The 24,795-nt window shown below is 40.9% G+C and overlaps 1 protein-coding gene across 19 annotated transcripts in view; it reads right to left on the bottom strand.

Moving 5' to 3' along the window:
* The window catches only part of CELF2 (CUGBP Elav-like family member 2), a 688,411-nt gene that overhangs the window by 46,408 nt on the left and 617,208 nt on the right, over nucleotides 1–24,795 (bottom strand). For 9 of the 19 annotated variants that reach the window (XM_068276071.1, XM_068276070.1, XM_068276073.1 and 6 more), the window contains one exon: nucleotides 18,908–18,955. The exons of the other annotated variants lie outside the window; for them this stretch is intronic. In XM_068276071.1, coding sequence (XP_068132172.1) covers nucleotides 18,908–18,955 — 48 coding nt within the window. The remainder of the gene's footprint in view (nucleotides 1–18,907; nucleotides 18,956–24,795) is intronic. 19 annotated transcript variants of the gene reach the window in all.

Here is a 24,795-nt window from a genome sequence, read left to right as displayed (position 1 = left end):
GAGTACAGCAAAGGAAGTCTTAAAAGGATCCAGAGGGAAGCCTTAGGTATGTGTTTATGAACCTGTGCTTTGGCTTGGGTTCTCTTTAAAGACAAATTTACAAAGTATATGCTTATCACCTTATAATATGTTAAGATGGAATTTCCCGTTCCTTGGGAGTGATGCCCTTTGATTTCCTCTCAGTCTTCTGTGACAGAAAACGAGGGGACATTACCAGGGCCGGGCCGAGGCATAGGCTGGAGAGGCTCCAGCCTCAGGGCGCAGTGTAGGAGGGGGCGCACAATTCATTCATCTGTCATTCCTAATTGTGTATGAAGCAGAAAGAAATAAGAAAAAGGGATACATAGCAGCGACTGCAAGCCAGATAACTAGATATTAAGGTGTTGGGGAGGTTGTTGGCCCTGTGGCCCTCTTAATCTAATAGCAATCAGTGTGTGACAGCTGAGGTGGGAGGGATGGAGGGGAGCACTTTGGTGTCTCAGCCTTGGGTGCTGGAGGACCTTGTCCCGGCTCTGGACATTACCCCATTAGGGGCTCAGACAGTAACAGAAACCTCACATTGTTTCTAACCCTTCGCTACTCTATCCACAGAACATCAGTTTTGCCTGAAACTGCATTTTAACTCCAAGCAGTTTTCCAAACTTGTCGTGCATGTCCTTTCTTCTTTGAAACAAGAAACCCTGGAATTCTATACACACAGTGAGAAAATTCAGTTCTGTCAGCCTATATTCAAAAATAATAAACCGTCAAGGGACCTAGTTAAAGAAAAACATGTATGTACTTTTTAAAAAAAAAATGACACAACTGCTAAGAATATGTACTTTATCATTCCACAAGAATGAGAGACATAAAGTACAGGATAAGTGAAAAAAGCCCTAATCTACTATGAAGCATTCAATAAAGATACCCCATTTATTTCCATACTGGCACAGATATGGTGTTGTCTATTGCAGAACAACCTACATATGTCACTATGGTCAAGGAAGCTCTAGGCTGCATACCGCTGTAATGTAATGACAATGCAACAGCAGCTTATCACTCCATGCCTTTATTTGATATTTATTGTGCTTCTTGTCCCACTGACAACCCTTGATTGGACAAAGGCAGAAGTTTTAAATTGCATTTCTTCAGTTGCTCCCAAGACGCTAGCTAACACGTAAATAACCATATTGAAATTTCCCTACTACGAATTGCTTAGCCTCCTAGCATATTTCAATAAAATCACAGTAGGCCTTGCTTGTGTTGTATTTTTTTCTTCCTTATAAAGCATGGCCACTAAGGATCCCAATATTTATTCATGGCAATTTAACCAATGTCTCTGTTAATAATGCTGGTGCAATAAAAAGTAATGAAATATTTGTTTTTTTAATGTTTTATGTCATGCAGAGCAATATCGTAATGTAACCATTAAATCAATATTATTTGTCATGTGCTGTGCTACACTGGAATGAATGTGCCTGCATGTAATTGTGAACAGGACTGTAAAAGAAATGGCCAAAAAAAATTAACATTGTCTTCAGTAGCCAAAGCTACAGCCTGCTTAAGAAAGCACACAAGGAGGCTGATTTATCTAGATGAGCACAAGGAAACTGCAACAAAAATACAGCAGTGATCCATGGCAACCAGATTTATTTTACCAAATTAAACATGGCTGGTTGGTTTGGAGATCTACTCCACTTTTGTTCTATTATTTGCAATCTGTACTGTTAAATCAATCCCTGCCTATATCTAGTTATAATTGGCATATAGTGATAATGCAAAGCATAACAATGGCCCCAGAAATCATAGAAGGATGCTGCAACCTACTGCTGTTATCATCTCTACAGCTCTCTACACTTCTATGGTTCCCACATTGGGGATACTTTGCAGCTATGTAAGATATAAATATATACTCTCGTGAAGTTATTTCAGAGATAGCAGGGCAAGGAACTGTAAAGTGGAAGTGAATTTTCCACCAGTGTGAAGCTGGTGGGAGTTTTTTCACAGAAAACTCAGTCCTCCTAGTGGATTTTGCAGCGATTTTCAGTGCGTAACAGGGCCCTAAGTGATCTGGATAAACTTGGGTATCTATATAAGAAAAAAGGGGCATGTCTTAAACTAAGGGGATAAAAAAACCCTCTAGCTCTGTGTGCCAGTAGTAAACACGATTCCTCCCATGCTGCATGAGGTATTTTATTTTACACCACACTAACGGTAAGATGATTCTTTTCTTTCTTTTGCTTATCTCTTCTTCTTCTCCTCATACTCTCTTTTCCTCTTTTTTTTTAATCCTCTCACTCAGTTCCTTTTTAAGGTAAAGTGTATGAAGTGCAACTATTAACCACTTAAAGGATACCACAACTGACATGTGGCATAATGAGATAGACATGGGTATGTACAGTGCCTAGCACACAAATAACTATGCTGTGTTCCTTTTTTTTTTTCTCTGCCTGAAAGAGGTAAATATCAGGTATGTAAGTGGCTGACACAGTCCTGACTCAGACAGGAAGTGACTATAGTGTGACCCTCCCTGATAAGAAATTCCACCTATAAAATAATTTCCTAGCAGAAAATGGCTTCTGAGAGCAAGAAAGAGATAAAAAGAGGAATTTCTTATCAGTGAGGGTCACACTGTAGTCACTTCCTGTCTGTGTCAAGACTGAGTCAGCCACTTACATACCTGATATTTAACACTTTCAGAGAGAGAAAGAAAAAAAAGGAACACAGCATAGTTATTTGTGTGCTAGGCACTGTACATAAACATGTCTATCTCATTATGTCACATTTCAGTTGTGGTATCCTTTAAGGACTGTAGTCATAAAACCCCTTAAGGACCAGAGCCTTTTTTTCCATTCAGACCACTGCAGCTTTAACGGTTTACTACTCGGTCATACAACCTACCATCTAAATGAATTTTACCTCCTTTTCTTGTCACTAATACAGCTTTTTTTGGTGCTATTTGATTGCTGCTGCGATTTTTACTTTTTAATATATTCATCAAAAAAGACATGCATTTTGTCAAAAAAATGACTTTTTTTACTTTCTGTGCTGACTTTTTTCAAATAAAGTAAAATTTACTATACATTTGAGCGCAAAAGTTATTCTGCTACATGTCTTTGATAAAAAAAACCCTTCAAAGTATATTTATTGGTTTGGGTAAAAGTTATAGCATTTACAAACTATGGTGCAAAAAGTGAATTTTCCCATTTTGAAGCATCTCCGACTTTTCTGAGCACCTGTCATGTTTCATGAGGTGCTAAAATTCCAGGATAGTATAAATACCCCCCAAATGACCCCATTTTGGAAAGAAGACATCCCAAAGTATTCACTGAGAGGCATGGTGAGTTCATAGAAGATTTTATTTTTTGTCACAAGTTAGTGGAAAATGACAAAAAAAAAGGAAAAAAAAGTTTCCATTTCTTCTAACTTGCGACAAAAAAAAAATGAAATCTGCCAGGGACTCACTATGCTGCTCTCTGAATACCTTGAAGTGTCTACTTTCCAAAATGGGGGCATTTGTGGGGTGTGTTTACTGTCCTGGCATTTTGGGGGGTGCTAAATTGTAAGCACCACTGTAAAATCTAAAGGTGCTCATTGGACTTAGGGCCCCTTAGCGCAGTTAGGCTGCAAAAAAGTGCCACACATGTGGTATTGCCGTACTCAGGAGAAGTAGTATAATGTGTTTTGGAGTGTATTTTTACACATACCCATGCTGGGTGGGAGAAATATCTCTGTAAATGACAATTTTTTGTTTTTTTTTACACACAATTGTCCATTTACAGAGATATTTCTCCCACTCAGCATGGGTATGTGTAAAAATACACCCCAAAACACATTATACTACTTTTCCTGAGTACGGAGATACCACATGTGTGGCACTTTTTTACACCCTAACTGCGCTAAGGGGCCCAAAGTCCAATGAGTACCTTTAGGATTTCACAGGTCATTTTGCGACATTTGGTTTCAAGACTACTCCTCACGGTTTAGGGCCCCTAAAATGCCAGGGCAGTATAGGAACCCCACAAATGACCCCATTTTAGAAATAAGACATCCCAAGGTATTCCGTTAGGAGTATGGTGAGTTAATAGAAGATTTTATTTTTTGTCACAAGTAAGCGGAAATTGATTTTAATAGTTTTTTTTCACAAAGTGTCATTTTCCGCTAACTTGTGACAAAAAATAAAATCTTCTATGAACTCACCATACTCCTAACGGAATACTTTGGGGTGTCTTCTTTCTAAAATGGGGTCATTTGTGGGGTTCCTATACTGCCCTGGCATTTTAGGGGCCCTAAACCGTGAGGAGTAGTCTTGAAACCAAATGTCGCAAAATGACCTGTGAAATCAAGGTACTCATTGGACTTTGGGCCCCTTAGAGCAGTTGGGCTGCAAAAAAGTGCCACACATGTGGTACCACTGTACTCAGGAGAAGTAGTATAATGTGTTTTGTGGTGTATTTTTACACATACCCATGCTGGGTGGGAGAAATATCTCTGTAAATGACAATTTTTTTTATTTTTTTTTACAAGCAATTGTCCATTTACAGAGAGAATTCTCCCACCCAGCATGGGTATGTGTAAAAATACACCCCAAAACACATTATACTACTTCTTCTGAGTACGGCGATACCACATGTGTGACACTTTTTTGCAACCTAGGTACACTAAGGAGCCTAACGTCCTATTCACAGGTCATTTTGAGGCATTTGGATTCTAGACTACTCCTCATGGTTTAGGGCCCCTAAAATGCCAGGGCAGTATAGGAACCCCACAAGTGACACCATTTTAGAAAGAAGACACCCCAAGGTATTCTGTTATTAGTATGGTGAGTTCATAGAAGATTTTTTCTTTGTCACAAGTTATCGGAAATTGACACTTTGTGAAAAAAAAACCAATACAAATCAATTTCCGCTAACTTGTGACAAAAAATAAAATCTTCTATGAACTCACCATACTCCTAACGGAATACTTTGGGGTGTCTTCTTTCTAAAATGGGGTCACTTGTGGGGTTCCTATACTGCCCTGGCATTTTAGGGGCCCTAAACCGTGAGGAGTAGTCTTGAAACCAAATGTCGCAAAATGACCTGTGAAATCCTAAAGGTACTCATTGGACTTTGGGCCCCTTAGCGCAGTTAGGCTGCAAAAAAGTGCCACACATGTGGTACTGCCGTGCTCAGAAGAAGTAGTATAATGTGTTTTGTGGTGTATTTTTACATATACCCATGCTGGGTGAAAGAAATATCTCTGTAAATTACATATATTAGATTTTTTTTACACACAATTGTCCATTTACAGAGAGATTTCTCCCACCCAGCATGGGTATGTGTAAAAATAAACCCCAAAACACATTATACTACTTCACCTGAGTACGGCGATACGACATGTGTGACATTTTTTTGCAGCCTAGGTGCGCTAAGGTGCCCAACGTCCTATTCACAGGTCATTATGAGGCATTTGTTTTCTAGACTACTCCTCACGGTTTAGGGCCCCTAAAATGCCAGGGCAGTATAGGAACGCCACAAGTGACCCCATTTTAGAAAGAAGACACCCCAAGGTATTCCGTTAGGTGTATGATGAGTTCATAGAAGATCTTATTTTTTGTCACAAGTTGGTGAAAAATGAAACTTTGTGAAAAAACAATAAAAATCAATTTCCGCTAACTTTTGACAAAAAATTAAATATTCTATGAATGCTTCATACACCTAACAGAATTCCTTGGGTGTCTTTTTTCTAAAAAGGGGTCACTTGTGGAGTTCCTATACTGCCCTGGCATTTTACGGGCCCAAAACCGTGAGTAGTCGGGAAACCAAATGTCTCAAAATGACTGTTCAGGGGTATAAGCATCTGCACATTTTGATGGCAGGTGGTCTATGAGGGGGCAAATTTTGTGGAACCGGTCATAAGCAGGGTGGCCTCTTACATGACAGGTTGTATTGGGCCTGATCTGATGGATAGGAGTGCTAGGGGGCTGACAGGAGGTGATTGATGGATGTCTCAGGGGATGGTTAGAGGGGAAAATAGATGCAATCAATGCACTGGGGAGGTGATCGGAAGGGGGTCTGAGGGGGATCTGAGGGTTTGGCCGAGTGATCAGGAGCCCACACGGGGCAAATTAGGGCCTGATTTGATGGGTAGGTGTGTTAGGGGGTGACAGGTGGTGACAGGAGGTGATTGATGGGTGTCTCAAGGTGTGATTAGTGGGGGGAATAGATGCAAGCAATGCACTGGCGAGGTGATCAGGGCTGGGGTCTGAGGGCGTTCTGAGGGTGTGGGCGGGTGATTGGGTGCCCTAGGGGCAGATAGGGGTCTAATCTGATGGGTAGCAGTGACAGGTGGCGACAGGGGGTGATTGATGGGTAATTAATGGGCGTTTAGAGGAGAGAACAGATGTAAACAGTGCACTTGGGAGGTGATCTGACGTCCGGTCTGCAGGCGATCTAATGGTGTGGGTGGGTGATCAGATTGCCCACAAGGGGCAGGTTAGGGGCTGATTGATGGGTGGCAGTGACAGGGGGTGATTGATGGGTGTCAGTGACGGGGGGTGATTGATAGGTGATTGACAGGTGATCAGTGGGTTATTACAGGGAAGAACAGATGTAAATAATGCACTGGCAAATTGATAAGGGGGGATCTGAGGGCAATCTGAGTGTGTGGGCAGGTGATTGGGTGCCTGCAAGGGGCAGATTAGGGTCTAAGCTGATGGGTAGCAGTGACAGGTGGTGATAGGGGGTGATTGATGGGTAATTAGTGGGTGTTTAGAGGAGAGAACAGATGTAAACAGTGCACTTGGGAGGTAATCTGACGTCGGGTCTGCAGGCGATCTAATGGTGTGGGTGGGTGATCAGATTGCCCGCAAGTAGAGTTGGGCCGAACGGTTCGCCTGCGAACGGTTCCATGCGAACTTCAGTGGTTCGCGTCCGCGTCCCGCAGGCGAACTTTTGCGGAAGTTCGGTTCGCCCCATAATGCACCATGAGGGTCAACTTTGACCCTCTACATCACAGTCAGCAGGCCCAGTGTAGCCAATTAGGCTACACTAGCCCCTGGAGCCACTCTCCCCCTTATAAAAGGCATGCAGCGGCGGCCATTACGCTCACTCGTGTTCCTGCGTTAGTGAGAGTAGGGCGAGCTGCTGCAGACTGTCTCTCATAGGGAAAGATTAGTTAGGCTTAGCTTGTTCCTGGCTGCATACCTGTTCTGTTCAGTGAACCTGCCACTGCATACCTGTTCTGTGAACCCACCACTGCATACCTGTTCTGTGAACCCACCACTGCATACCTGTTCTGTGAACCCACCACTGCATACCTGTTCTGTGAACCCACCACTGCATAACTGTTCTGTGAACCCACCACTGCATACCTGTACTGTGAACCCACCACTGCATACCTGTTCTGTGAACCCACCACTGCATACCTGTTCTGTGAACCCACCACTGCATACCTGTTCTGTGAACCCACCACTGCATACCTGTTCTGTGAACCCACCACTGCATACCTGTTCTGTGAACCCACCACTGCATACCTGTACTGTGAACCCACCACTGCATACCTGTTCTGTGAACCCACCACTGCATACCTGTTCTGTGAACCCACCACTGCATACCTGTTCTGTGAACCCACCACTGCATACCTGTACTGTGAACCCACCACTGCATACCTGTTCTGTGAACCCACCACTGCATACCTGTTCTGTGAACCCACCACTGCATACCTGTTCAGTGAACCTGCCACTGCATACCTGTTCTGTGAACCCACCACTGCATACCTGTTCTGTGAACCCGCCACTGTATACCTGTTCTGTTCAGTGAACCCGCCACTGTATACCTGTTCTGTTCAGTGAACCCGCCACTGTATACCTGTTCAGTGAACCTGCCACTGCATACCTGTTCTGTGAACCCACCACTGTATTCCTGTTCAGTGAACCCGCCACTGCCGTCACTACACAAACAGCTGTTTGCGGTGCGTTACACAGTGAGTTTGGTGTGTCAGTGTGAAGCAGTACCTTAATTACACTACCTGATTGATGTATACACATGCAAGATGTTTTAAAGCACTTTAGGCCTGTCATTTAGCATTCAATGTGATTTCTGCCCTTAAAACGCTGCTTTGCGTCAAATCCAGATTTTTCCCGGGGACTTTTGGCGTGTATCCCACTCCGCCATGCCCCCCTCCAGGTGTAAGACCCCTTGAAACATCTTTTCCATCACTTTTGTGGCCAGCATAATTTTTTTTTTTTCAAAGTTCGCATCCCCATTGAAGTCTATTGCGGTTCGTGAACTTTAACTCGAACCGAACCTTCCGCGGAAGTTGGCGAACCCGGTTCGCGAACCTAAAATCGGAGGTTCGGCCAACCTCTACCCGCAAGAGGCAGATTAGGGGCTGATTGATGGGTGGCAGTGACAGGGGGTGATTGATGGGTGGCAGTGACAGGGGGTGATTAATAGGTGATTGATAGCTGATCAGTGGGTTATTACAGGGAAGAACAGATGTAAATAATGCACTGGCGAATTGATAAGGGGGGGTCTGAGGGAAATCTGAGCATGTGGGAGGGTGATTGGGTGTCCGCAAGGGGCAGATTAGGGTCTAATCTTATGGGTAACAGTGACAGGTGGTGATAGGGGGTGATTGATGGGTAATTAGTGGGTGTTTAGAGGAGAGAACAGATGTAAACAGTGCACTTGGGAGGTGATCTGACGTCGGGTCTGCAGGCGATCTAATGGTGTGGGTGGGTGATCAGATTAGGGGCTGATTGATGGGTGGCAGTGACATGGGCTGATTGACAGGTGATTGACAGGTGATTGACAGGTGAACAGGGGGGATAGATGCATACAGTACACAGGGGGGGGGGGGGTCTAGGGAGAATCTGAGGGGTGGGGGGGTGATCAGGAGTCCCCAGGGAGCAGTTTAGGGACTAAAAAAAATAGCGTTGACAGATAGTGACAGTGATTAGGGGGGTGATTGGGTGCAAACAGTGGACTGGGGGGTGGGCAGGGGGGGGGGGGGGGGGTCTGAGGGGTGCTGTGGGCGATCAGGGGGCAGGGGGGGGCAGATCAGTGTGTTTGGGTGCAGACTAGGGTGGCTGCAGCCTGCCCTGGTGGTCCCTCGGACACTGGGACCACCAGGGCAGGAGGCAGCCTGTATAATACACTTTGTAAACATTGCAAAGCGTATTACACGCTTCCTATGCGGCGATCGTCGGGTTAACAACCCGTCGGCGCTTCCGATTGGCAGGCGGGTTGACGTCGCAGGTGGGTGGAGCCTATTGCCAGCGGATGCGCGCGCATCCCAGCGCGCAATCCCTGGCAAAACAGTGCCCCAGGACCCGACGCCATTCTGCGTTACGTGGTCCTGGGGCTGCCACTTTGCCGCCGCCAATATGCAGTAGGCGGTCGGCAAGTGGTTAAAGGGACACTTAAGTCAAAAAAAAAATGAGTTTAACTCACCTGGGGCTTCCAATAGCCCCCTGCAGCTGTCCGGTGCCCTCGCCGTCTCCCTTTGATCCTCCTGGCCCCGCCGGCAGCCACTTCCTGTTTCGGTGACAGGAGCTGACAGCCTGGGGACGCGAGTGATTCTTCACGTTCCTGGCCACAATAGCGCCATCTAAGCTGCTATAGCATACAGTATATCCTATACCATATAGCAGCATAGAGGGTGCTAATGTGTCTGGGAACGCGAAGTGTTCCTTTAAGAAGAGAGCCCAGCGCTGCATATGTTCTAACACCTGAGGAGTCAGGACTATGCCTATGATTCTTATTTTCCATATTTGCAATACAGGGCTAGAACTGATGAGGGACTTATATGAACTCATATAATGTAATCCCTTCAGTTCAAAGTTATACATCTCAAGGGATTTTTCAAACATTTAAAATCTGTCAAATTGATTTTATCTGCAATCAAAACCACAAGTACAACTCTGCCTTCTTGTAAGCAAAGCATGTGGTCAGTTTACAGATTTCTGCAGCCGATTTCCCTTCCAGAGTTGTACTATCTGTACAGCCAGCTGTCCTATTCATGCATTGCTATGCAGGAATAGGATAGTCAGTATTGTACACATGACAATAAAAAGCACAAATTTCATGCTTGGGGAAAATGCTATATGAGCATTGAGATCATTTAAAGAACAACTGCAGTGAGAAGAATATGGAGACTGCCATATTTAACACCAGAAACACATATGCAGCTAATCTTGTCAGATCTGACAATATTGTCATAAACACCTGATCTGCTACATACTTGTTCAGGGTTTATGGCTAAAAGGATTAGAGACAGAGGATCAGCAGGGCTTAAAAGGAAATACATATGGCAGCCTCCGTAAAAACGTGTCGCTTCATTTGTCCTTTAAGCCCTGTTCAATTCTAACTTAAATGTATTTTAACTTAAATTTTAAGAAACAATCTACGTATTTAGTGATTTTTTTTTTTAAGAGCTGCCTTTACATATATAAAACTTAAACTGGTTACTATCACTAAGCTTAAATGCATTACTTTATCCACCCCTTTCTACTATCCTTTACCAAATGCCTTCACACGGGCTTATGCACATATATATAAACATGACTCATTTGCATTCGATAAATATTGATTTGCATATGATTGCCATTCATTTGCATAGGAATAGAAATATTCTAAATGCAATTTTTTATATTTTTCTATATTTGTTGATTATAATGAAACCATTTTGTGGCTATGACCAAATAAACAAAAATAAAAGGCTATTCAAAAACTAGTGGCAAACACTTACGTACTCAAGCCTGTTTATATGCGGAGAAGTGTTAATCTATTTGTCTTGCACAGCATTTTGGTTGGCACGAGGCAAGCGCAAAATCATATTACAGATTTCAAATGTGGACTGTATTATAAAAGTGAGGACTGTAAAAAAGGTGTTGAGGGAGGAAACTGGTGCAAGCTGAATTCAGTTTCATTCATAATCAAATGAATTGCAATTTAATCCATAAATGGGTAAGACTTTTGGATCATGGAAAACCCTACTAGACCGGCTTCTTGTTTTAAATTTGTCAAACTAAGAAGGGTGAAATACACCCATAAGAAGCAGCTCAAAGCTTAGCTATTGCTATAAGCAAACATACTAGTTCATGGAAGAAATGTCCAACAAAAATCATAGTTGTTCCATGAACAAAATGAAAGTGCCAATGGTAAAAACACCTGTATGGTTCCAGTTGTGGAAAGGATAATTTTACAGTAATTCAGATACAAGCGTAAGTAGCATATAGAGTTTGCTGTGTAAGCAGTCTTTTAGGCAATAGGCATTCGACTCAACAAAATGAATCTGCTGCCTCTCCGAATGTGTCTGACTAAAGGGGCCCATACACTCAGCCGATTTTCTGGCCGACCGATCGATCCAAATCGATCGATTGCAAATCGGTTGGCCAATCGACCGATCGATGGCCGATTTCGATCGATTTCGATGGATTTCCATCGAACTGGCAGGGTGGAAAATCTAGGTCGATCTGATGAGATTGCTTATCATTTTGCATTGGCCTTAATGGAAATCTGATGGCAAAAAAATGCCATCAGATCGAATTTCAATAGATTTCAAACTGAAATCTATTGGTATTCTATCCTGGTAAAAAATGTTCTAAAAACACATCAGATAGATCATCAGATGCATTTCTTATCTATCTGCTGCCAATCTGACGAGTGTATGGGCAACTTTATTAACATAGGCATAACAAAAGAGACTGGCTATAGAAACAAAGGCAAGGACAACAAAGAAGCAGCTTGGAAATGGGAAGATAAGGACATGCTAAAAATGGAAAGGGAACAAGCATAGGGGTCATTACACCAAAAATGTGTTCATGGCAAAGAGTGCTGTTAAAAGCATTGGCCGAGAGCTTCTCTTTCAGGCATAAAAGGGATAGATTAAGTTATAGCTGGGAAAGAATCATAAGACCTAACTGAAAATATTGGATGTGGAGGCTATTGCATTGTTTTGCTTACTTTTAATATATATATATATATATATATATATATATATATATATATATATATATATATATATATATATATATATATATACAGTATATATGTATATACTGTGTGTGTGTGTATATATATATATATATATATATATATATATATATATATATATATATATATATATGCAGTATGTGTGTTTACTGTATATACGAGTGTGAGAATATGTATATGTGTGTTTACTGTATTATTATAAATGTCTAAATAATCTTCTTGTTCACCTTGTTATGATGATATTGATGATATTGTATTTTAAATAACTGACTATAAAAGCAAAGTACTTTGTTTTTAAAAATGACAGGATGGAACACGAAAATCCAGCCCATCTGCCTATCACAAGTGCAAGTGTACATCCAGATGCTGGCCCTCCCATCCCCATGCCACTCTTATTTGATCCCTGCTGAGTGTACTCTCCCTGGCTTTATTGAAGCCTGTATCGCCTGCATTTGCTGCGGTTTGTCTAATGTTATCATAACACAGAAAATGCAGGTGACACAGGCTTCAATAAAGCCAGGGAGTATACACAGGAGGGATTGGGAATGGGTTGGCTAGCATCTGGATATAAACTTGTGCTTGTGGCACGCAGACAGAACCAGTCTTCCATGTGCCACCCTGTGCCACCATGTAGCATTTCTCTGAATAATTAAAAAAGTTTAAAGCCCCATCTACACAATACGATTCTTTATACGATTCGATTATGATTCCATTTACGATCCGATTAAATCCAACATGTCTGATCGGGATTCGATTCAATTCGATTTGCCATTGTTTTGCAATGGCAAATCGAATTGAATCGAATCAAATCCCGATCGGACATGTTGGATTTAATCAGATCGTAAATAGAATCGTAATCAAATCGTATAAAGAATCGTATCGTGCAGATTGTGCTTTAAAACAAAAAGGAGCAGAAAGATTATTTAGGTTATCAACTGCTTTTAAGTGTTTTTGGAAGCCAAAAGACCTAATAAGCTGGCCAATACAGTAGGTGTAGATGGAAAGAAGAAGAGATCCAAAGATTGAGTCTGAGGCAATTCAACAGAGAGGATGAGATGTGTAGAAGAATGCCTTGAGAAATGTCAGCCCTGAATCCCTAGAGAGGAGAAGATCTGGAGTAGGTAAGGATGGACAACAGTGTCAAAAGCTGAAGACCCCAAGAAGAATGAGTATAGGATGGTAATCTTTATACGTAATAATAATTGACATTAATTATTTTAATGTGGGTGATTTCCCTGCTATGATTAACGTAGACAACAGACTGAAGTTCATCGGAGAGGGAGTTTGCCAACTATTTTAACTATGTCAGGGTAAACCTATTCAACCAGTGTGGATGAGATAGGCAGAAGTGAGACAGACCAGTAGCTCTCAAGAAATGAAGATCCAAGTGATGGCTCACAAGTATTGAATACAGTTGACCATGGTTGGGAAAGTGCAAGTGGAGAGAGAGAGGTGGGAAAGAGAAATTAAGGCAAGTATGAAAGAAGTGGAGAGATGCTGAGTTTGGTGAGAGGGAATGGGTTCAAGTGAGTAGGTAGTATATTTTGTGATTAGTTAGACAAAAACTATTTAGAAAGAAGGTGGTGGGAGTTGAGCAGGAAGAATAAGTTGTACAATGAAGGTATTTATAAAAACAAAGTGTTAATTTTAACTAAAAATGTACTAAAATGTACTAAAAATCTGATGAGAAGGGCCATGCCGATTTCACAATGCTCAAAAGTTATTTTACAGATGTGATGAAATTTGCGTAGGGTCAGATAATTCATGAGAGACCCAATAAAGGGTGAGTGAGAGAAGTATGGTAACAGCTTTGCTAGTGTCAACGGGGATATTAAAATCACCAAAGATGATAATGGGGATGTCAGTAAACTGGAAATGGCCAACAAGGATTGACAATATTGTGGTTAAAGCAATATTAAATCCCACAAAAATGTGCTAAAATGGCCCAGATTCTCCATTCCAGATCAAAATGACACACACACAAAAATCATGATGAGCAGTACACATCTTGTGCATTAATGTCTTGTGAAGCAATTTTATTTCTGGATATATACTGTATTAATGAATATTATAATTCAATGAACTAGTAATATTTTATATATTTACTGTATTTTTATTATGTATATGATCTGTGCAGGTGGATGCTAGCAAAACTTGCATTGTTTACATATAATTCTCCAAGCATGTTGAGTACAACATACTATCCATTAAGCATGCCGATAAGTAAGCAAAACAACATGAGTAAGCAAAGTGATTCAGGGCCTTTTACAGGAGTTCCATATTTTGTCCTGTTAAATATGATCTGCTGTTGTGAAACAAGTGTTCTCTGAGGAAACTTTTAAATTGGCGGCATCTACACTGTGTTTTATTATTTAACAAAACAACAACACTTTCACCATATGCAATGAGCTCAGTTGTTTTGTATCCCGGGCAGACACAAGGGAAGACAAGGAAATAACTGTGATTTACTATATGGAAATAGCTGCTACATTAACACTTCATTCAATGGCAGGATATGAATACACATGGAAAGCAGAGGAATAATAGAGTGATGACAGGGGTATTATCATTATTAGATAATCATCGCCCTAGAGTACTGGAAACACCAAGTGCTCCCTTTCTCATGGGGTCTCATTATTTTTGTGTAGCCACACCTCCTCATCATAATGCATTCCTGTAAGGAGAGCATTCTTTTGGTATGAAGGGAAGGAAGAGTACATGATTTAAGAGCTGGTGCTTGGAGAGAATGAAGCAGCATTTTACAATACTTGGGATACATTTTGATGAGAACGTAAATGTGACCAGCATAGAGAACGGAGATAAAGATTTCCTAAAGCTTGCAAATCTGTTGCAATGTTAGTTGCTGTTTGATGAAAACACACTGCACTTGATAGATTAATCCTTTTAGGATATCACTCTTAAACAAATATTATTATTCATCTAAATTTGTATTAAAATGTTTCTGCTATTGGAAAGTGTGCTTTTATACCTTTGTGTAAGTACATGATTCCTCGGGATCTGCACTGTAGTTCAACTTGAAATGATCAAAAGCAGCAGGTTTCATTGTTATAGTTCCATACAAACAGGTTATTAAATACAGCATCAAAATATGGAATTTCAGCATTTGGACATCCATTAGCTAATTCCTATCATCACCTACTGAGGTGTTGGGTTAAATATGAAGGGGGCCATTTATACATCCCTGGTGTTTACATAAGTTTCTTCTGACTGCTCCAGTTTTCTCCAGTTACCAGGAATGATGTTTGGATAGGCTGAATGTCATAAGCCTGACTGAAGGTTCCCATGAATTATACAGTCTTGACTGCACAATCTTACCAGATACATGTAGTAGGAAGGATACATTGAGTTGATATACACTGAATGGATATTTTAGGTAATTCATTATATTACTGTAATAGACAGCGGAGATGCCGCCGCAGCGGTGAGCGGCATGGCGGCCATCCCCGCGTCTCAGCCGGCGGCATCCGCCGCGCAATTACATGGTGGAGTTTTGCCTGGTCCTTCAGTTGGACATAGACTGAGGGCTATGCGCGCCAGGTGACAGGACCTTTATGTGAATAGAAGGGGAGTCAGCTGATCGGCCGGTCAGCTGACTCCAGCAGTGCTCCTGATTGGCTGAGTGACTGGGGCGGCGCTGTGAGGCGCTCTCAGTATATATAGGACCTGCCTGTCAGTAGCTCCTCATCTGCTCTTGCAAATGCTACGTGTTAGCACTCAGACTTTAGTCAGATCCCAAAGTGTGCTAGAACCAGCAGGAGCTGGGGATCCACACTTAGTCAGATTCTGTTGATAGCTATAGTACTAATTGAATTTTATTATTTGTTATGACCTTCTGCTAGCCTTGACTACTCTTCTGCTTACTGATTCTGTGCTTCTGCCTATCTGATCCGGTAGCCTGAACACTACTCTGATTTAGCCTTCTGTCTTTGTACCATATCTGTCCGTTTGTTGTCGAATCTGCTTGTCTGACTCTCCTGCCCTCACCAGTGAGCCTAGTCCCTTGTGAGAGATTCTCTGTACAGCTTAATCACCTGCTCCTCAGGTGACCAGTGGCTGCAGTACAATCTGAATCACCTGCTCCTCAGGTGACCAGTAGCTGCAGTACAGTCTGAATCACCTGCTCCTCAGGTGACCAGTAGCTGCAGTACAGTCTGAATCACCTGCTCCTCAGGTGACCAGTAGCTACAGTACAGTCTTAATCACCTGCTCCTCAGGTGACCAGTAGCTGCAGTACAGTCTGAATCACCCGCTATTCGGGTGATCTGTATACGTTGTCTTACTGTGCACCACCCGCTCCTCGGGTGAACTGATTACTAGTTCATCTGCATCTCCGGCTTGCTGGAATGCTGATCCCTGTGTTCTATAGAGATATCTCCCTCTACTAGCTCCTCTGGGAAGTTGGTATCTCTATCTGTATTACTGTTGCACCAAACACCTATCTTTACATCAGGTTGTCCTGTGTCTCGCTATACTCACATTATTGGTGATACTGCAGATCACCAATAATCAGAAAATCTGTTCTTGCTGACACCAATCGTTACAATTACATAGAAGCAAATATGATTGTAAAACTAATATTGTATCATTGATGGGCCCTTTAAAGAGAACCCGAGGTGGGTTTGAAGAATATTATCTGCATACAGAGGCTGGATCTGCCTATACAGCCCAGCCTCTGTGGCTATCCCAAACCCCCCTAAGGTCCCCCTGCACTCTGCAATCCCTCATAAATCACAGCCACGCTGTTGACAAACAGCTTGTCAGAGCTGGCTGTGTTTATCTCTATAGTGTCAGTCTGCTGCTCTCCCCGCCTCCTGCAGAACTCCAGTCCCCGCCTGCATCCCTTCTCTCCCTGCTGATTGGAGGGAAGGGACGGGGGCAGGGACCGGAGCTATGCAGCGGGCGGGGGAGCAGCTGAGACTGACACTACAGATATAAACACAGCCTCACAGCATGGCTGTGATTTATAAGGGATTGCAGAGTGCAGGGGGACCTTAGGGGGGTTTGGGATAGCAACAGAGGCTGGGCTGTATAGGCAGATCCAGCCTCTGTATGCAGATAACATTCTTTAAACACACTTCTGGTTCTCTTTAAGGGACAATTAGTACATCCTAGAACAAAAATGTTAGATACTCACCTGAGAGGGGAGAAGGCTCTAGATCCCGTACAGCCTTCCTGCTCCTCCCTCGATTTCCTGGATACAGTGCAGTAATCCGCATAAGAGCTGTTAAACCAGCTGTTGGAATATACCTCTGTGAGCCTTTGGAAGGCTTTAGGAGCACTCGGGGACATGAGTACACCCCATGCATTATGATCGCTTCCAGAGGTAACAACACTGGACCTAGTACAGTGAGGGAGACATAGGATGGCTCTTCAGAATCCAGAGCCATCCCTCTCTATTGGTAAGTATCTGACCTGTTTCCACTACAGATTTGCTTTAAATGTCTGAGGTTATTCCAGTATGGGATTTGACTGTGCAAATCGTTCTAGAAGTGTGAAAATTAGTTCAAATTAAATTCACATAAAATTACAATGTTTCATTTTTACCTTAAAGATATATGCAACACATATCCTAATCTAGACATTATCTTTTAATAGTCTATGTTTTCTATTTGGCTGTTTATATGTGTAAAACTGTTCTTACCTATCCTTGAATGTGCTCAAAATGTCTTAAAATGGAGCTCTATATGCAATGTATTTGCATTATGCATTTTATCCCATTATAAGATATGGACACCTCACCACCAGTACATACAGAATAAACTGTTAGTTTGTGTTTATACTGATAGTTAACTATTTGCAGTGTGTGCTGATCCCAGTTAAAATTCTGCTTCTAAAAACGTTGCCTCTCTTCTGCAAGTGTTTCCTACGTGTTCCTTTGTTGTAAATTATGTCTTTACACACCCTAATATCCCTCTGAAAACACTGATTATGGCTACAAAAGAGTTATTTCTTAATGTAAACAATGGCATAGACAAGGCTGTATTTCATAATGGGGTGAACAACAGTTAAACAATTGTATTGCATTCTTGATTAGATTCTCATTTTAAGAGATTTTCAGCACAGTAAAGGATACGTGCACTAACACAGAGACATATAGCTACATTAATTACTTTGTATGTATCCCAGCAGATTTATAAGTACAATATCTTAATGAAAAGCAATTTCTAAACTGACTAGATAAACCCCAGAAACACAGACTAGTGATCTTGAACACTGACCCTGGATATTTGCCACAATACTACCCAGCCTGTTCTCCAAATCACTGTGAATATTTCCAGGAAATAATGCTGTACATTGCCTTTTCTTTTAATTATTCTCATAATTATGTATTTATATAGTGTGGACATTTTTCACAGCACTTTACAGTGTATGCTGCATAATTTATGTCACTGATGCTACTGCAATGGAGCTCAACATCTAATGTACATACCATATTCATAAATCCCCTACCATAGTCTACAACCAATTACAGGGCAAGTTAATTAACCAACTAGTATGTTTGTGGTAGGAAACTAGAGTACCTGGAGGAAAACCATGCAGACATGGGGAGAAGTTACAACTGTATGTACCCAATAAAGATGAGTATTATGTATTGCTAGCTGTACCTATTAATGTTTTCTGTGACCGAGTAACCCCATTTTCACAATACTAACAACTCTACTCTTGCTGTCAGTGGACTCCCTTTAGTGACATTAGACTTAATAGAGACAGATTTGCACAGACACAAATACTGTCATATATTTCTGCCATGAATATTTCAGTGGCCGCCAAGGTGGGCATTAGCTTTGCAGGACACAGGCTACAGAGAAATTAAAGTTCAGAACACTTCCTAGACATGGTACCATGGACCTTTTCTTTACTTAAACTCCTAAATTAAATAACATTTTAATTGAAAGAGCAGTACTGAATGCAAGCCAAATACTTACAATAAGGGTAGTTGCAGCTATGATGATTTTCAGACCAATTACGCAGGGCTGTAATGATCCAAAACATTTTGCAGATGTAGAGATGCTTTCATTAAGTTGAATAATTTATAAACTTAATGTCAGAAAAGCAGAAGGAAGAGAACATGATGACATTTCAGTGAAATGATCACTTTTCTTTACAATTTTAAATACCACCTTAAGTCCTTCTTTTTTAAAATGCACTATGATGTTGTGCAATTGTTCAAGAGAAAATTTAAAATATGTCTTCATAATTATTACAAATGTTACCAATAATTAATGAGTGGATTAGCCACAAGCCACATTTTTAAAACACCACATGCTGTTGCACTGAAATTGGGTAGTGCATTACAAGTAGTTGTTTGTGGTAAGTTTTTGGGGTCATGGAGGATCAAGGACATCTAAGGAACCAATTTATAAAATGTCAGAGAAAAAAATAGAAAATGTTGCTACTTTCAGAATTAAAGCTACTTTTGAAGATTTTGCCATATATAATGTGGTGAAATTGCCTTTTTTTTGCAGCAAAAATTGGAAACAGAAGGTTAATTCTGAAAGCCATTTAACTTGCAACACTGTTTAAAAAGTAGAGAAAAGTTCAACTTTTTAATTGATTACCGTAGTACTTTAAAGTGCAGTCTTCTCTTATCCCACGTAAAGCACACCTGAACTAAACTGAAAAAGGGACTTTTACTTACCTGGGGGTTCTTCCAGCCCTCTGTAGTGTCATGTCCCCCTCCATTGTTCCCCCTCTACTGTGTTGCTGACAGCTTCAAAAGTCCTGCAATTGGAGCTCCAGTTGCACCAAATGCACATGTAAGGTCCTGTCCACGCATGCTTCATGATCATGCTCTTGTCTTCGGGAGAATCTGTGCATGTGCAGTTCTCAAAAGAATGAACCACGCATGCATACAGCGTGATTGTAAAGCATGCAAGGACAGTGGAGCTCCAGTCGCAAACATTTCAGAGCTGACAACAACGGAAGAATGAAGGAGACAGAGGACACTAAGGGACTACTGAAGAAGCCCCAGGTCGGTTAAAATCCTTAGTTCTGAGTCCAGTACAGTTGTGTTTTATTGCAGGTTACCTCAAGCTTTGAGTAAGAAAATTTCCCTTTGCTTGTTTTCACTCCAAGAACCAGATTTATATATATAAAAATAAATCTATATTTCTAAATTCTCTCTGGATATAAATTTGAAGCACAAATAGTGAAAAATGAATTTTAATATTGTCAGGCACAACCTCTCCTATTATCTCAAGCACAGGAGTAAGTTAGAATGGAGGTCAGGTGATTTGGCCTAGTAAACAAGGTGAGGCAGTTATTATCTACTGGAAGAGACCTCTGGAGTCTCTTCCAGACTAGATGATAACAACATTGATTGCTGCTTTAAAGAGAGTGTACAGTAATTTGGTGGAACAGATTATTCAAAATATGTCTTAGTTAATAAAATATGAAATATTACACATAGGTGTTTAAATATTTTTTAACATTCTTCCTTCTGTTTTTACTGACATTTTTTTATCTTGAAAACATTATTTATTACTGTACAACAGAGAAAATATAAGTCTATAATGAATAACGGGTCCTAAGTACTGGTTACAATATCAGGATCCACTGTAAAGGAAAATATTTTGTGCTTATAAAATATGACATTCAAGCCAGCAGGTGATGCTCCAAAAACATAACAAATAAACACTTACAAAGTGGGTGTGACAAAAAAGTGAAAGGGTGATTTTTTTAAGATACTGGCTTGTCTCTACTTTCTTGTCATCAACAATATAATTTTTCCACGTGTGCCTTTCCATGATCTAAAGGCTATGTCCTTGCAGTTAATTTTACATTTATGGACAGTATTACATTAACTCTATCTGCTGTTTTGTCTTTTGTGCTTCATGATCCTTACAAACCACTTAGGTCTCCCAATAAATGAATTAAGAATAGAGCACTGGGAGAAGGATCATGATAATGAGCCTGAGCAATTTAGGGCAAGTTCGTAGAATGACTGGATGACATCAGCGTAAATGGAAGCCTGACCATGGTTGGCAATCCCCCAGCGTGTCTTTTTAATTTAACATTATGTGCCAACTCTCCAACATGAAATTGCTGCAGGATCACATTTCTATGTCATTAAACTGAGCAGAACTATTTCACATGTGGCCACGGTTAAATGGCTTAGCTGGCAAGGGCTCATATATGCTGTTTACTGACAGGTATACAACAAATAAATACGTCTTCATGAGAAATTGATTTGCGATTATGTGAAGCCTCTCTGTTCTCATCCATTGTTTTGGGTGAATGTTTATGGCTGTTAGATGTAAAAACACCCACTATTCACATACAAGCCCCAGAGGTGAATCACCAGTGGATTTGGTCTATATAACAAATGTCACCATGGCTATTGGGAACTGATGGTTACCGTCCTTCATTCAAACAAAAGCAGCTGGGAAACATCGGTGTGACCTTTCCAAATCAAGAATTGGGGCTACCAAACATTAAGCTGTGAAAAGGTACACGTTTCCTCTTCACAAATGTTTTTTAAAAGCAACTCTGGATTAAACTGTTAATCATATACTGTATTTATAAATGAAAAAAAAATCCATAAAATAATTGGAGTGTATTTATTGATTAATGTGACCCAATTACTTTCCTTGAGATTTTTCTAAGGTGGATATAACAAGGCAGATTGCTAAGCAACGCAGTGAAAGTGTCCCGGTGGAGCAGCAGCCAGGTCACCATGTTTGGACCCTTGGCAATAGACAAGTTCAATACAAAGTGAACCTGTCATCCATGTGACTCATTGTACAGATTTTCAGCAATTTACTTGGTAGTGACCCTGCATTTTCCAGGGACATCGACATAAATGCTGAAAACCTAGTAATCTGATTTGTTCCACAGAGGTGACAAGCAATGAAAATAATAAAAAAAGCACATTGCAGCCAAGATCACAAAAGTGCAATAGTCTCTGCTTATTAAGCTGTCTCAAACTCTTACAAATGGTAGCTAATAATATCTTGTTATTAAAATGCATAACTATGAATGCTGAGAGACACATTATGGGACTCTAAGGGATGATTTACTAGAGATATAATTTTCTTGCTGGGCCAGTGAACTGGTGCTTGATTCAAATATCCAAACAGGGTCACAGAAATGTCTATCCCTTATATGCTCCTTAAAGGGAACATGTAAGAATATTTTTATTTTTTGTTTTATTTATTTATCAGGCTCAGTACTAAAAGTAGAATTTTGAACATGCTTTTTCATATTTTTTTTTTAACAGGAAAATATTAGCATTACGTCTTAGTGTGTTTTAATTATTAAATTATATTTTATAATTATGAGTATACTACTAAATTGAACCATCTGATCTGATGCCATCATCTTCTCCTTTAAAGGTATTTACAGGTATTGAAACTCCATGGACGGATACCCTCCTTCTGAATTATGTTACTTTTTGTTTATTACCGTTTACTGTTGGCTTACATGCATTGACTACACTACACATAACTACACTACACATTACATTTCATCTTTAGCTTACTTTACTAGCTGACTACTTATCTGCAACATCCGTAAGCAATAGCTTATTGTTCTATTAGTGCTGAAAACCTTGATTTTTCAACACTCTCTTGCTTAAGGCGCGTACACACACCAGACTTTTTCAAACTATGGGTCATCAGACCTGCCCACGGGGTGGTCATTCTGACGACAGTTGCACGTGTGTTCAAGCTGTCGTCAGACTGATAAGACTGATTTTGACTAATCCTATCAGTCTGAGGACAGCTTGTACTCGCGTGCAACTGTCATCAGAACAACTGCCCCTCGGGCAGGTCTGACGACCCCATAGTCTGAAAAAGTCTGGCGTGTGTACGCACCTTTACATTCAACCCCCACAGTACCTCTGACTTGTCCTAAACAATGAATACCTGGTTGATAGATCAGTGGTGCTGGCTGCATTTAGGTCATCCTGTTAGGCAACTCTGTGACTATCAGCCTTGTGTTGGGTAAAGTGTAACTTCAAGGTGTGTTGGAAATGGATTTGCCAGAATTTATCTAAATTGACCTGCTAACGGATTAGAGTTGTTTGATGCCTGAGGTAACAGTATCTCTGCGGACACCTTTGTGTATTCCTTACTTTTCACACTAATCTGCATTTCATCATGTATCTGCAAACAGTCTGGCAATATGCATCCTCTTAATGTAGGCACGCCTATTTTTATCTTGCCTTCCATGTTCTCCTCACCTATTTTAGAATTCTTGAGTTCTGTATTTTGTAAAATAACTCTCTCTTCCTTCACCACCAAGCAGACCCATTTTCTTCTCTCCTTGCTGCTGTTGGTGTACCACCTATTCCTGATTAAGGGACCTTACCAAGACTAGCATCCTTTACCCACCAGCCTCCCACTCCTCACAGCAGTTGTGTATTGAATTACCTTATTAATATGAATTGTGTCCCCATTTCTTCGGCTCTTAAAGCTTGTGCCTTGCAAAACTACCTACTATATAGTTAATAAACTTGATATATCCATGGCTTTGCTGTATTGGAGTAAGTCAAAGAAGTGCATTGGACCCACTCCAATACAGTATGGTTGCTACTCCTGTTATATGCTGTCTCTTTATTGGAATTGATTCCAGTGTATTACAGGGTTGGAACATCTGTAGAACTGGAACAGAACCCACTCTAAGGGCTAGTTCACACTCGGCGCTTGACCACCGCTTGCCCCACGATAGCGTTCGTTCCGTGATCGCGATTCGGTGGCAAAATGTTGTGATTTCAGCACGATTTGCGCTTCTGATTCCCATCAATAGAACAAGAATCACAGTGCAATCATCCCAAAGACGCTGCATGCAGCATGTTTGCGATTGATCGACATTTCAAATGCCACAGTGTGAAAGCATCCATAGGGATATATTAGTAGCAGCGCTTTGCTGATCACCAGCAATCAGCAAAGTGCTGAAAACGCACCAAGTGTGAACTAGCCCTAAAGACCAGAAGTGAGTAGCAATGGTATTTATATCCATGACATCTTTATCTCACATTCCCGCACTTTTGTGGGACTCACAGAAACATAGGGCCTGATGCACGAACTACTGGTAATATTGCCATGGGAATCCCTTCACTCTGTTTTCTGACCCATAGAAGCTGCTAACATGCCAACCTCTGCACCTTTTTTGTTTTTTCTTACTTCACTCCATTTTGTTGTTCTCTCATTTACTGCCTTCAATCATCAATCCTGGCTTACTGAGGGACAGTTAAACTATTGAAGCACTCCTCCTGGGTGGCTGAACTGCACCTGTGCAAGAACAATTTGAATGAGAATTTCCAGAACTAGAAAGAGGCTCTACTGCAACTCAACCGTCGTCACCCGTTAGCGGAGAGATGAATGAATGGGAACGCAGTTCCCATTCCTTAATCTAAGTCCCCGATTCAATGAATGCCGGCATCTATGACATGCCTGCATTCATTATATTTTCCTGTTGTTACAGTGCTACGCATTACTTCGGATTGATGTACTTATGTACATGATTTGGAAAAATGACTGAGGACATCTTGTGACCAAATAGTAAATTGCACCCAAATCCACTTTTATTTAACCCATTCACGTTCCGTCGTTTTCACTTGAGAAATGTTCACCTCCCATTCATTAGCCTATAACTTTATCACTACTTATCACAATGAACTGATCTATATCTTGTTTTTTCCACCACCAATTAGGCTTTCTTTGGGGGGTACATTTTGCTAAGAGCCACTTTACTGCAAATGCATTTTAACAGGAAGAATAAGAAAAAACGGAAAAAAATCATTATTTCTCAGTTTTCAGCCATTATAATTTTAAAATAATACATGCCTCCATAATTAAAACTCACGTATTGT

This window comes from Hyperolius riggenbachi, chromosome 3 (genome assembly GCF_040937935.1).
Source record: "Hyperolius riggenbachi isolate aHypRig1 chromosome 3, aHypRig1.pri, whole genome shotgun sequence".
Classification (NCBI taxonomy): domain Eukaryota; kingdom Metazoa; phylum Chordata; class Amphibia; order Anura; family Hyperoliidae; genus Hyperolius; species Hyperolius riggenbachi.
The sequence above is the reverse complement of the archived record's forward strand: the minus strand, read 5'-3'. Positions and strand labels throughout refer to the sequence as shown.